Raw genomic sequence first — 13,510 nt, 5'->3', positions numbered from 1 at the left:
ACCTTTGCCTCGGTTGCGATTAATGAACGATTAATAAAAGAACAATATATATGGAGAGTAAATAGCAGATCTACAAGCTCACAACGCTTCACGGTGCGACACATTGTGAGCTTGTAGATCGGCTATTTTTGCATGCCACCATTGTACAGCAAACATTTTTCGTGTCGATTGATTGATGTATAAGAAAAAATATATTAAAAAAATAAATAAGCTTCTCGATTATTCGATTAACCTACATGAACAAGATTAAGCTCTAAATGTCTGTTTATATTTTCCGGTTAATTGCCCAGGCCTAATCCACGCCCCTGTCGTCGCTTTGGATGTAAGTGTTTTTTAGGTTTTGGCGACTGCGATTTGGCAGCATACAGCAACAAACCAACGCTTTTGGTGTGAGTGCAGCTTTACCCCTCAGCCACTAACATAGTCCCCAACCTCTTAAATGTTTAATTTCCACCATGTCAGATATATTAACAGCTTGTCTGCAGTAAAACCTAGTCATGATAACTCTGTTTATCTGGTGGATTATAAATGGCCCATTCTGCCTCTTCCTCATATTTTAGAGCACTGTTTCTCAATGTGGGGTCCGGGGCCTCTCAGGGGGTCCCCGGACCCCACATTGAGAACCGGTGCGTCACACTGTGACGCGTTGTTATTTTCAAAAAAGTCTTCCTATTATGGGGGCCCCTGGCACAAAGTCTTTTCAGAAGGGGGGTCCGCGGCCAAATACATCAATGTGGGGGTTCTGCATTCCAGAAATGTAGCCGCCATGTGCCTTTCATACAGTGTCCCGTCTATAAGAACATATGTACCCCCATGAAAGGTATTTTTGGGCACACAACATCACTGAACCGAACAGCCAATCACAGCCTAGTTGCACCTTTTTGAGTGCCCCCCGCCCGCCGCTTCTTCCTCTTTTTTCAGAAACATGGGGAAAGGAGGCGGAGCTCTGCCGCCAGCAACGGTTTCCCCGGCAACGCTAATCTGTTCCCTGGCAACGCCAATCTGCCTGATTTGGTGCAGCAAAGCACATCCCCTCTGGTCTCCCCTGGCGACGGCTCTGGGGCGCAAGTAGGTTGTCTGGTAACCGTAAGAGTGGGCACCTCGACATTGTGGGCACATCAATGTTAAATTGGCAATTTATTCCCAAATGTAAAAACAGAAAGAAAATTATTTTGGAAAATGGTCTGAAGTAATGCATCATTTGAACATTCTTGAACATTTGACATTTAAGGCCTAATATTTCTACAATTGCTACAAATTGCTACAAAACCTACAGTATGGCTAGGCAGTCATTAAGGGCATAAATAAGCGGTGGAAGAGTACACTAGTATACTTTACATTACTTAAGACCATTTTCCATATTCTTTATTTGTTTACATTTTGTAAATAATTGCCAATTTAACATTGAGGTGACCACAAATGTTCCCACTCTTCCTGTATCCGGTTGTCCAGCCCCTCCTGTGTCAATCTGAACCTCCCTATGTCCACTTTGAACCGTGACTCCTTGTCCCCACTGCTCCTGCCCCAGTACCCCTCCTTTCCTCTCTGACAAGGAGGTTCACAAGCCCCCTATATTAATATTACCAGTGTTTCCCAAACAAGGACTTGGGAAACCATTTTTATGGGTCGCGAGTAAATATCACTTCTTTTTTATTACGTTTCCTACAATTTTCTTTATTATTATTTCAAATGCGTTTTTCAAAATAATTATATCATACATAAGAAAATTAAAATCCATTCATTTAAAATACTTTTAAGAAATTGTGAAAATAGTAGTGTGAGCTTGTAGATCGGCTATTTTCACTGTTAAATAGGGCTTGTTTGGTTAATTGATCATATATTTTTGTACGTTTGGGTGCCGGAGGAGACACCAAATTTCTCTTTTGGGCCTCGAGCTGAAGAAGGTTGGGAACCCCTGATCGATACCTCCCCATTTCTACATACTGTATACTGTACCTCCCTCTGGCTTCCTTGTTTTTTCCATTGTGTGTGTGACTGACCCCCCCCCCCCCCAGCCCATCCTAACAGCCCTCCAACCTGCAGCTTACACTGAGAATCTGTATATCGATGACGTCATTCACAACATTAAAGTGTAATTGGAAACTTTTTCTGACTCACAATAGCGTGCCTCAACCTTTCTCTCCTTAGGGGGAATTCATGTGAACTTTGGAAAGAAGTTAGCTGAGAAGCAACTACGTTATTTGGGAGTTTTTACTTGATAAAAAAAATAGTTTTTTTCAGTGAAGCTCCTTTCTACCTGATCACACCACACTTGCATACGATTTTGTTTCCCTCTCACCTTCTTGTGTGCTCCTTTCTTTCTTTGTCCCATTTGTTTTCTCCACAAATGAGACATTTAGATAAACATTTGCGGTATTTGGCTGATATATGTGCATGCACTGTATTGGTTACGGTACAACAGCTCTCTTCCAAACTTACTAAATTGTTAGAGGGGATTGTTTTAAATTAGTTAATTGACTGTACAGTACACTGGAATTAACCACTTAACCCTCAGTGTCCATATTCTGGGCGGGAAATTTGCCAAAAATAGCCGATCTACAAGCTCACAACACGTCACAATGTTAATTAGGTTGGTTTGTCCTCTCACTCTTCCTTCGATTGACAGTACGGCATGGGTAGTGGGAGTGGCTCCAAGTCTTCCTTCACGCCATTCGTCGATCCGAGGGTGTACGGGACCTCCCCTACTGATGATGACGATGAAAACTCTGCCTCCGGTTGGTGTCCTCTCTGTTTCAGACAGACAGTTTACACAGAATTTACTGAACACATGAATTAGATCATCTCAACTTGGATTCTGTTCTTGAACTTGCACTGATCAGTATTGGCTGTGCAGTGTGACTAATGAAATAGGACTGAAATTATTTGCTATTGCTGTGTGGGAGTGACAGTCTGGGACCCTTTGTAAGACACACAGTAAGTATGGGCTGTCACTGTGAGACTGTCAATTTGTGGCAGCCTGTCAACCAGTTCTTGCAATGACGGCCCATACTGCCCAGTCAGAAACATACTGCTCTCTTTAGATACCTCAATAAAATGATATAGTGTACTGTGCACTTGATCTGATCAGAAAACAATGTGTATGATATGTCTTTTATTTTCCTGAACCAATTTTCTGACAAAGGTCACAACTCACAATCATTAGGAGAGATTGTTTATTCATAAGCTTGTCCAGCCGGATATTGACTTCAATGCATTCCATCAAACTTCTGGCTCCAGTTTGGCTTTTTCAATACTTTATACTTTTTATTGGATTATTGGAAAACATTAGTTAGAAGTTACTTTGTAGATTTAGATTATGTTACAAAAAACATACATTAACCAATTACCATTTATACATTCAAAAATAGCTGATCTGCAAGCTCACAATGTGTTACAATGTGACGGGACGCTCTCTGAGCCTGTAGATCTGCTATTTTTGAAAATATTTGAAATATTTGGACACATTTGAGTTTTGCTTTGGTACTGTAAGAATAACATCGGAGTACTTCTTCCGCCACTGAAGCAAACTAAACCTCTCTGTGTGCGTTTGCCACCCAGCACTGTTTGCAGACGAGCTGCTGAGGCAGGAACAGGAGCAGGCCAGACTGAACGAGGCCAGGAAGATCTCTGTGGTCAATGTGAACCCCACCAACATCAGACCACACAGCGACACGCCCGAGATCCGCAAGTACAAGAAACGCTTCAACTCTGAGATCCTCTGCGCTGCACTCTGGGGTGAGACGCAAACACAGAGAAGGACTCGCATATCGTTGTTGTCGGGCAGAAACCTTGTATCTCGACATTTCAACATTTTTTGTTTTGTGCCTAAATTAATTATAAGAATGTTGATGACAATGATGTCACTGGTAGGCAGGATTCTGAACTGTCCACAGCCCTCCTCTGAGACACAGAGTGAGTTGACAGAAATGGTGCCATCTTATAATGAGCATTAGTGAGGGCCAATTATATGAAGATCGGTTGAAAATGGGCGAAATGGTCCTTTTTTTCAATTTCCTGAAAAGTCACGGGTTTGAACATGCAAGGTTTCCACGCGACAGCAACGAAATCTACTGTACCTAGTACTGCCCAAAAATACATTATACATATACATATACATTGTACATTATACATTGCGTGTGTGTGTGTGTGTGTGTGTGTGTGTGTGTGTGTGTGTGTGTGTGTGTGTGTGTGTGTGTGTGTGTGTGTGTGTGTGTGTGTGTGTGTGTGTGTGTAGGTGTGAACCTTTTGGTAGGAACAGAGAATGGCTTGATGCTGTTGGACCGGAGTGGTCAGGGGAAAGTCTACAACCTGATCAACCGACGGCGCTTCCAGCAGATGGACGTACTGGAGGGACTCAACGTTCTGGTCACCATCTCAGGTTAGGCACAGTTCATTAGTACTGAGGCAACTTGATGCACACATACACCCTTGGACATGACGCTAGTATGTCACGTGTACATGGACATGATAATAATAATAATATCTTTATTTATAATACTTTTCACAACATGAGTTACAAAGTGCTGAACAGCAGTTGGGGCATAAATGAACAGCATTAACAAGTAAGTTAATTCTGACAAAGCAATAAAAACGCATTAAGCAAACTAAAAGGACATCAAAAGAACTTTGGTCTCGTTACCCACTTCAACAAACAAGCAGATACAGACAAACGCAACACAATAATGGCAAATGAGGTGATCTAGGCCTAGGGGAAGGCTTTCATGAACAGATGTGTTTTCAGTGAAGTTATTTAAAAGATGCCACAGAATTGGCTTTTCTGCCAAGGGTAGATCGTTCCATAGCCTAGGTGCTTGTACGGCAATGATGCTAGTATGTCACATGATGTACACGTACACCCCCTGGAAATGATGCTAGTATGGTGCCTGGACTTACCCTAGATGCTGAACGCAAATCAGGAAGACATTCAATAACATTTTTATAGACTGTGGTATGACTCTGCCAGGGATTGAACTCCCAACCTCCAAATCTCAGGGTGGACATGTCATGAGATGAGATAACATGATGTGAGATGAGATACTGTAAGATGAGATGAGAGCACATAAAAGGTTGGATTAGAAGAGAAGAGAATAGGTTAAAGTAGTACAGAATCGAGTAGATTAGATGAGCTTAGATAAAATGATTTGAGGTTAGGGACCAGAAGGGGGTCCCTGGAGGAAAATAGGGGAGGGTCATGCCTTTCTAATTTTAGTACAAGGGAGGGTCAGCTAATTTTACTTTGAATCCAAGAGAGGGTCATCCAATTTTGAATTAATAAAATAGTCCGTTTTTTATATACATTTTTAGTACAGCAGAACAGTGGTCAATGACCCCTCTCTATTTCAAATGATACAAAGGATTCAAATCCAGTAACACCTTGGTCTATTTAGAATCAATGACAGTCGTTAACAAGCCATCAACACACAGCAAGTGTGAACGACCCAGTCAAATCTATTCAGCGTCTTAACGATGGTGGTTGAACAATTAAGCAACACTTCAACAGGTGTTAGGCATATTAGAGAGATGCATTATCCCAATTTCCAACACAGAGATATCCTCTTTTAATTGTGTTTTGTTGCTCATAGAATTACATACACCAGGTAGGTTACAATGACCAATTTATAACTGGATATTCATATATGGACAGTTGTGCATAGATGCCAGCCTAGCTCCTCAAGTAAAACCAGAATCATCGGGCTATAATTGATAGCCTAATTGTTAAGATTTAGACAGGGGCCATTTTCGAATTGCACAAGTACAAGCAAGCACATGCGATTGATTTGGGCACATTTCCTACTAATGATGACTCAACCAGGTAAACCGGTACAGTTTCCATTGAAATTCTAACTCCCATTTCTGTGGAAGTATTTAAGGGAGGTTTTAGTACATCAAGGTAAATACAGGCTTTTATTTGATGTATGATGACGCATCGATGTTGTCAGTTACATGGAAGTTGGAGTACATCAAGGTAAATGCAGGCTTTTATTTGATGACGCATGTTGTCAGTTACTTGGAAGTCGGATGTCTGACTCGGAGTCGGATGTCCAAATAAAAGCCTGTATTGACCTTGATGTACTAAAACCTCCCTTAAATACTTTGCGCTGTGTGCGTGTGTAAAACTGTCATCCTTGAGTTGAATTTCCTTTCTGTTGTCACACACATTAACAGTATCCACCATCGATTAAAATAAAATATAATACAAATCTTCACTTTCCTACATTACTAAATGCATGGTCAGGGACCACATGCAATACCTCCACGGACCACCAGTTGAAAACCTATGATGTAGGCAACAGTGTAGTCACCGTAGTTAATAATTATGGGATTCAATGGGTTTCCCACATGTAAGTTTAGAACACTGTCCATTCTGCTACCACTACATACACTACACTGTGCATTTAGCAAGACTGACTACAGTAATGTTCTAATCAATGTGGAAAGCAAAACATCGGACATATTATCAGTTTTAAATGTCATGTTGTTGTATTTGATGGGGAGGGTTAGGGGTGTCAAGATAACACTAATTTCACGATACATACATGATGTTGGACATATGATATCGATATGATACATTATTAATGTTCTTTTCTCATGTATCATCAACATTGGCCATCATCTTTAGTTTAAAATAACAATTATAAAGCACTTTAAAAAACTATTACAAAGTGCTTTGTACGCACAAATAAATACATTTGTGCAAGCTTAAGGGAGAAGTGAAGTTTTCACTAAATATTAACCCATTGTTTCAGAGGACAGATAAACACTAATATAATATAACACTGTATAACTATAAATTCCACAAACCTCATATTTTTGTCATCTGGACTTTACGAACCAAGTGCAGCCTAGTTATTTCCAACAGCTAAAAAAAAATCTATAATACCAGATACAGTATAATACCATGTAAACAATCTTAGATTAGATGTAGGCCTATTTGAGAGTGCAGACTGGCATAACTGCTTTGACGCATGTCACATTAACGAGCGTCAACGAGCATCAGCTGACACACAACACCTCCCCTCTGCAGTGCTTTAAACTGAAAGTGATTGGAGTCTGTTTAATTTCTCAAATATTCATTAATTTCAAAATATCTTGAATATGATGGAAGACATGATTAATAATTACTGTGATTATGATAAGCTTTACACTTCGTATCATACACCATACAGTAAGAACTCCTATTACTTTCACCGGCAAAAGAAATAAAGAAAAGACAAATAATTAAAAAAATATTACGATACAGTATGACATCTTGACAATACCTATCGTCACATTTTAATACCACGATAGGCTATATCGTGGGACAATATATCGTGACACTGCTATAGGCGGGGAGGGTTAATCTTTGTTTTTTAATCACTTGGGGAGGGTCATTGATTTTTTTTTTTAGTCAAAGGGAGGGTGGCATGGCATTTTAGATCAGGGCACATACACATTTTCTCCAGGTGTACCCTTCTTTAAAAATCGACCTGTCCCTTACAGTAGATAAAATGTAGTGACAAAAAGATTATGGCTGTTAACCCATTAAGGAACGTATCTGTGTAATTTTTTGATTTGAGCTAAAAAGCATTATTTTATACTTTGGCTATTCAAAAATAGCAGATATACAAGCTCATAGCGCGGCACCGAGTGCCGCACTATGAGCTTGTAGATCTGCTATTTTTGAAAAATCATGAAAATGTGTGCAAATCTTTGAATATATATATTTTTTAAAATGAACATTTGTAACTCAAATCCTTGCTTATGGGGGTCCCTTTCACTATATATACTATAACAGAAAACTGTTATAGGATTTAGAAGACATTTGTAGAATCGGAACCTCAGGCCTTCATGGGTTAAGGTACAGTAAAGTGCTCCTTGTTCTCTGTAACCTTGATCTATAGCATCAACATCGATCACTTTCTCTGTGATTAAGTGCTCATCCAGAATGAGTTCCTTCTCCTCATCCTCAGGGAAGAAGAACAAGCTGCGTGTGTACTACCTGTCCTGGCTTAGGAACCGCATCCTGCACAACGACCCCGAGGTGGAGAAGAAACAGGGCTGGATCACCGTAGGAGAACTGGAGGGCTGCGTCCACTACAAAGTCGGTACGTCTTTACATATATATGTGTGTGTGTGTGTACATGCACAACCTGCCAAGTACAGTATGTATGTAGTATGTATACGATGCGTACAGTGTTATGTACTTGTTCCTACTCTGGTCCTGCAGTGAAGTATGAGAGGATTAAGTTCTTGGTGATCGCTCTGAAGAACGCTGTGGAGATCTACGCCTGGGCCCCGAAACCCTACCACAAGTTTATGGCCTTCAAGGTGACACACACACACACACACACACACACACGCGCGCGCGTGCGCACACACACACACACACACACACACACACACACACACACACACACACACACACACACACACACACACACACACACTACCACGGGCATATTTACAGACCTACACATACAACGCACACTGAAGTGCTCCTCTCTCTCTTTCTCTCCATCAGTCGTTCACTGACCTCCAGCATCGACCCCAGCTGGTTGATTTGACGGTGGAGGAGGGTCAGAGGTTAAAGGTCATCTACGGCTCCAGTGTGGGCTTCCATGTCATCGATGTGGACTCTGGAAACCCCTACGACATCTACATCCCCTCCCATGTAAGACACTCACAGACTGAGGAGCTGGCTGGGTTGAATGCTGAGAGTGTTTTTGGGTAAATGTGAGTGAGTGAGTGAGTGAGTAATTGATTGGCTGGATGGATGGACGGACGGAGGGATGTACGGCTGTATGGATGGACGGACGGATGGATAGTTTGTGATTAACTGTGTGAGTGACAGTAACTGAATATGTGAGTGAGTAAGAACTTATGAATGACAGGGTGAGGTTGTGAATGACAGGAATGACAGGGTGAGGTTGTGAATGACAGGGTGAGGTTGTGAATGACAGGGTGAGGTTGTGAATGACAGGGTGAGATTGTGAATGACAGGGTGAGGTTGTGAATGACAGGGTGAGATTGTGAATGACAGGGTGAGGTTGTGAATGACAGAGTGAGATTGTGAATGACAGGGTGAGGTTGTGAATGACAGGGTGAGATTGTGAATGACAGGGTGAGGTTGTGAATGACAGGGTGAGATTGTGAATGACAGGGTGAGGTTGTGAATGACAGGGTGAGGTTGTGAATGACAGGGTGAGGTTGTGAATGACAGGGTGAGGTTGTGAAAGAAACTGTGAGATCATGATTGACAGGGTGAGGTTGTGAATGAAGCTGTGAGATCATGATTGACAGGGTGAGGTTATGAATGAATGAGAGTGTCAGGTGTATTTGAGAGACTCTTAGTGACTCTGCTGGTCTGGTCCGAGGCCTATGAATCAACACCTCAACAACTCCAACAATCCTCTGGATACAGTAAGAGACAAAGGGGCCGTTTCCAAAGCAACCGCCTCGCGTTGCTCTTGGCAACAGTGTAACCATGCCGTATTCCATCCCTTGTTTCCATGACAATTGCATGTTTGTTTGTTTGTGTTTTATGGAGCGGGGGGACTCCGTTGTTGCAGCAGTTTCTCTACGAAGACGTAGGGAAGAGAAGCAGAACATGGGAGGGAGGAGAGAAGAGAAGGTAGGAAGGAAGGTTAGGAAGAAAGGAAGGTTGGAAGGAACGGCGCAGATCCCAAAGGAAAGCGGAGACAGAAAGAGGAAGAGAAAGATAGAGTACTGCATTGCCCCCCCCCCCCCCCCGCAAATACAGACTCACACTGACAAACCCCCCAACCCCCCAACCCCGACCCATCGCCTCCTCCTCCCGTGTGTCGCCCCCGGCAGATTCAGAGTCAGGTGACCCCCCATGCCATCGTGGTGTTGCCCAAGACGGACGGCATGGAGATGCTGCTTTGCTACGAGGACGAGGGCGTCTACGTCAACACCTACGGACGCATCACCAAAGACGTGGTGCTTCAGTGGGGGGAGATGCCCACCTCCGTTGGTAGGTGTCCAAAACAACAAGCACCACAAACACGCACACACACACACACACACACACACACACACACACACACACACACACACACACACACACACACACACACACACACACACACACACACACACACACACACGTACCTCCACATATCTCCTGTCTGTTCGGCTAAAGCCACACTCCTCCGTCTTGCTTTCTCTCCTGTACCGCCCCAAAAGCACGCGTGCACACACATTTCCCTAGCACTGTGTCACATCCCTTCTCCCCCCAATCCTCCAACCCGAGAAAGATAAACTTAAACACCCACACAAACATGCGCTCTCCTGAGGCTGAGAACCACATATACCTCTCCGTTTGTGCCTTGCTTATTGCCTGTCGCTGGGGATCACACTCCCGGGAATGAATTAGCACTGGGTTGTCATGATCAATGCTGACAGAGACTTAGCAGAAAGCTCATCACCCCTGCATGCTTCAGATTTATGCTTGTGAGATGAAATCCCCACAGGCACACATGCACGCATGTGTGCGAGCACGTGCACAAACACACACACACACACACACACACACACACACACACACACACACACACACACAGACAAACATCTCAGCCTGTTATCCATCACTTCCACTCCCCACCTTTTTTAGAGCAGTGGTTCTTATCGCTAGTTGTGGGGACTAAAACAACTGTTAGTATTATATTCTCTCAGGAAGTGAACGGTGTTAGACCTGGTGTCCTGGGTCTACATGAGTCCTAGATCAGATGACAAGGAGCACTCTGGGTGCCTTGGACCACCACACACACACACACACACACACACACACACACACACACACACACACACACACACACCTAAGTATAGGGAGGCATGCTTGTGTCTGGGCGATGTTGTCTGTCTGCTGTGCCGCTGTCCTTTGGTCTTGTTTTGTTCAATCCGACGATTTTAACTGTGACGTATATGAATATCAATCAACTTTTGTCCCATTCAAACTCTCTTTCATCCTTGGTGCCGAAGGGTCCTGTGTTTTGATTGTTTTTTTCTAACCAATGGTCATTGATGGATCTCTACTTACTTAGGTCAGTAAACTAAATAGGACAAACGTTTTTTTTCTTAACCACTTGAATCCTCTAGTCTAGTCTTAGTAAAACGGACCTGAACTGTTCTTGGGCGTTTTGTAGATCTGCTATTTTTTGCGGTTGTTCCCCCCAGAATAGGCAGGCTGGGGTGGCTAAATAAAATTTAATTATTTTATTAAAGAATACAGAAGTCATTTGACATCAAGTTTCAGTGATACTGAAAAGCACTGAATCACAACTAGCAGGTTTCGGTATACCTGTGTCTTGCTAGTTGCTATTCTAGTAGAACAATAGACGTGTTGTTACAGCAGCATGGCTGCTATATTCAGTTGTGCATAGTGATAAATCCAACTGGTCACAGTTGATCAGAACCTAGCCAAGGATGGACATTCTGGATATTCAAAGAAGTCTCCTGTCTTTTATCTGTTCCATCTCCATTCCAGTGTCACCACTAATTACACATTAGTTGGGTCCAGTGTTTAATTGATTGAATGTTCTGTAATAATGTAGGATGGAGTGAGAAAGATCACTTGATATACAGTACATGCTATTAGTGTTACAATGCTAAACTTCTATTAGACTTGATTCTGGAACTCAGAAGTATTGAGGCCATACAAAAAGGGCTTTATTAAACTGTGGGTGGGTATGTATTTATATCGATTTATATATTATAGAATTATTCACATTTCTGACTTCTATTGCTGATATGAAAGTTGAGACAAAACATAACAATGTTGAGACATCAGATATAGCCATTTGATGCATTCATTATTATGATATGATTTTAAAGTTGCATTACGCAGTGCTAGGTGCTTTGTGTGGAACAAACGGGACATTACAGTATGTCATCACACTGACGTGTGCATACTCTTGTCAAACCAGAATTTCTCACAACCAAGCCCATCCCTAATGCCACAGACATTCTTAGGTGTACCCATCCATGGCATAGAGGTTTAGACATGCTTGCCGCTGGATCTACAAGCAGTGTCTTGAGCAAAGCCATTTTTTTCTGTGGTACAGAGACACAGCCAATTAAACCTGTGGACTACTACGGGTATGCCCTGTCAACCATAGCAATTGTCAAGAGAAAGGAGAATGTTTTTGTCGTTCACTTTCTCCACTCCACTTTCCAAGCCTCAGGAATTCCAACCTGCTGCCACCTTCCAGTCACTAGCACTCTATGCTACCCTCTAGGTACTTGTCGCCGTCCATATTTAGCCATTGATCCTACATAGACCCCTTCGCCAACAGAATGCTCACAATGGTAGTGTGTCTAGTGACTACACACACTACCTCTTGACACCAGACTCTAGTGTGTATAGGCGCTCACCCAGAAACTGCTGCAATAATCTCCTCCTAGAGGCGTGGCCTAATAGACGCAGGCCTTGTGATTGGCTTGGTTGGGAGACCGGTGTTGAGTTAGTTCTCTCCTGTGCAATCCGTTTGTTATGTGTGTGTCCCCTGTCCCCACCCTTTGCAGCCTACATCCACTCCAACCAGATCATGGGGTGGGGAGAGAAGGCCATTGAGATCCGCTCCGTGGAGACGGGACACCTCGACGGAGTTTTCATGCACAAGCGAGCTCAGCGACTAAAGTTCCTGTCAGAAAGGAATGACAAAGTGAGTTTGAGTGGGCACGCACACACACAAACACTTGCATCTCTGTCTCACTCTCGTTCACACTGAATTTCCCCAGCAGGACCAATAAAGGTCTTATCTTACAAACGATACACATACTGTACAGTATATACACACATATACAGTACATACTATTACATACTTTATTCATTCATATTGTGCTTTTATCCAGTGCACAGTGTCAGTGTAGAATAGTAGGAATGCAGCAGCCAACAATGCTGCATTTTGATAATAGACATTTCAAATATGTCCCTAGAATTAGTATGAAAGAAATACATTTAAGAAATGTAATACACACAGGCACGCACGCACGTGTGCGCGCGCACACACACACACACACACACACACACACACACACACACACACACACACACACACACACACACACACACACACACACACACACACACACACACACACACACACACACACACAGGGGCACCAACTGGTGTAATTTCAGAAGATTGCAATGGCTATTGGGCTAGGATCCCTCAAAGAGGCAATGATTCATAATGCCTTTCATCCATAGCTCCAGATTATTTACAGAACCCAGAAATACAAGGCAATAGGCAGTAACCTACTTGCTTGGTACTGTAGCAACATTGGTTGTAGCATGAGTTGTAAAATTCATAATTAAATACATATCAGTAGTCCAGCCTGTCATGAGGCAACATATGCAGTCCCAAAACTAGGAACCGCCCCCGTACACTGAGAAGAAGCAGCGTTCCATTTTTACGCACAACATACATCTGGAATAAACTCCCAGACAACTGTAGGTCTGCTCTCAACTCTGTCCATTCTTGTGCTACTCTGTAATTTTATTATCTTTA

The 13,510-nt window shown here is 42.7% G+C and overlaps 1 protein-coding gene across 8 annotated transcripts in view; it reads left to right on the top strand.

Moving 5' to 3' along the window:
* Nucleotides 1–13,510, top strand: part of tnikb (TRAF2 and NCK interacting kinase b) — a 74,660-nt gene that overhangs the window by 58,111 nt on the left and 3,039 nt on the right. For 7 of the 8 annotated variants that reach the window (XR_014600099.1, XM_084048472.1, XM_084048477.1 and 4 more), the window contains 8 exons: nucleotides 2,627–2,735; nucleotides 3,559–3,735; nucleotides 4,235–4,378; nucleotides 7,950–8,084; nucleotides 8,207–8,307; nucleotides 8,501–8,650; nucleotides 9,814–9,973; nucleotides 12,523–12,662. Coding sequence is in view for 7 of the 8 variants with exons in the window: in XM_084048472.1 (XP_083904598.1) it covers nucleotides 2,627–2,735; nucleotides 3,559–3,735; nucleotides 4,235–4,378; nucleotides 7,950–8,084; nucleotides 8,207–8,307; nucleotides 8,501–8,650; nucleotides 9,814–9,973; nucleotides 12,523–12,662 (1,116 nt within the window). In the remaining variant the exon portion in view is untranslated. The remainder of the gene's footprint in view (nucleotides 1–2,626; nucleotides 2,736–3,558; nucleotides 3,736–4,234; nucleotides 4,379–7,949; nucleotides 8,085–8,206; nucleotides 8,308–8,500; nucleotides 8,651–9,813; nucleotides 9,974–12,522; nucleotides 12,663–13,510) is intronic. The other variant, XM_084048473.1, reaches the window with a different exon arrangement.

Source organism: Gymnoscopelus microlampas, assembly GCF_963454915.1.
Source record: "Gymnoscopelus microlampas genome assembly, chromosome: 22".
In the NCBI taxonomy this organism is placed as follows: Eukaryota; Metazoa; Chordata; class Actinopteri; order Myctophiformes; family Myctophidae; genus Gymnoscopelus; species Gymnoscopelus microlampas.
Note: the sequence above shows the minus strand (reverse complement) of the source record. Positions and strands in the feature narration are given on the sequence as shown.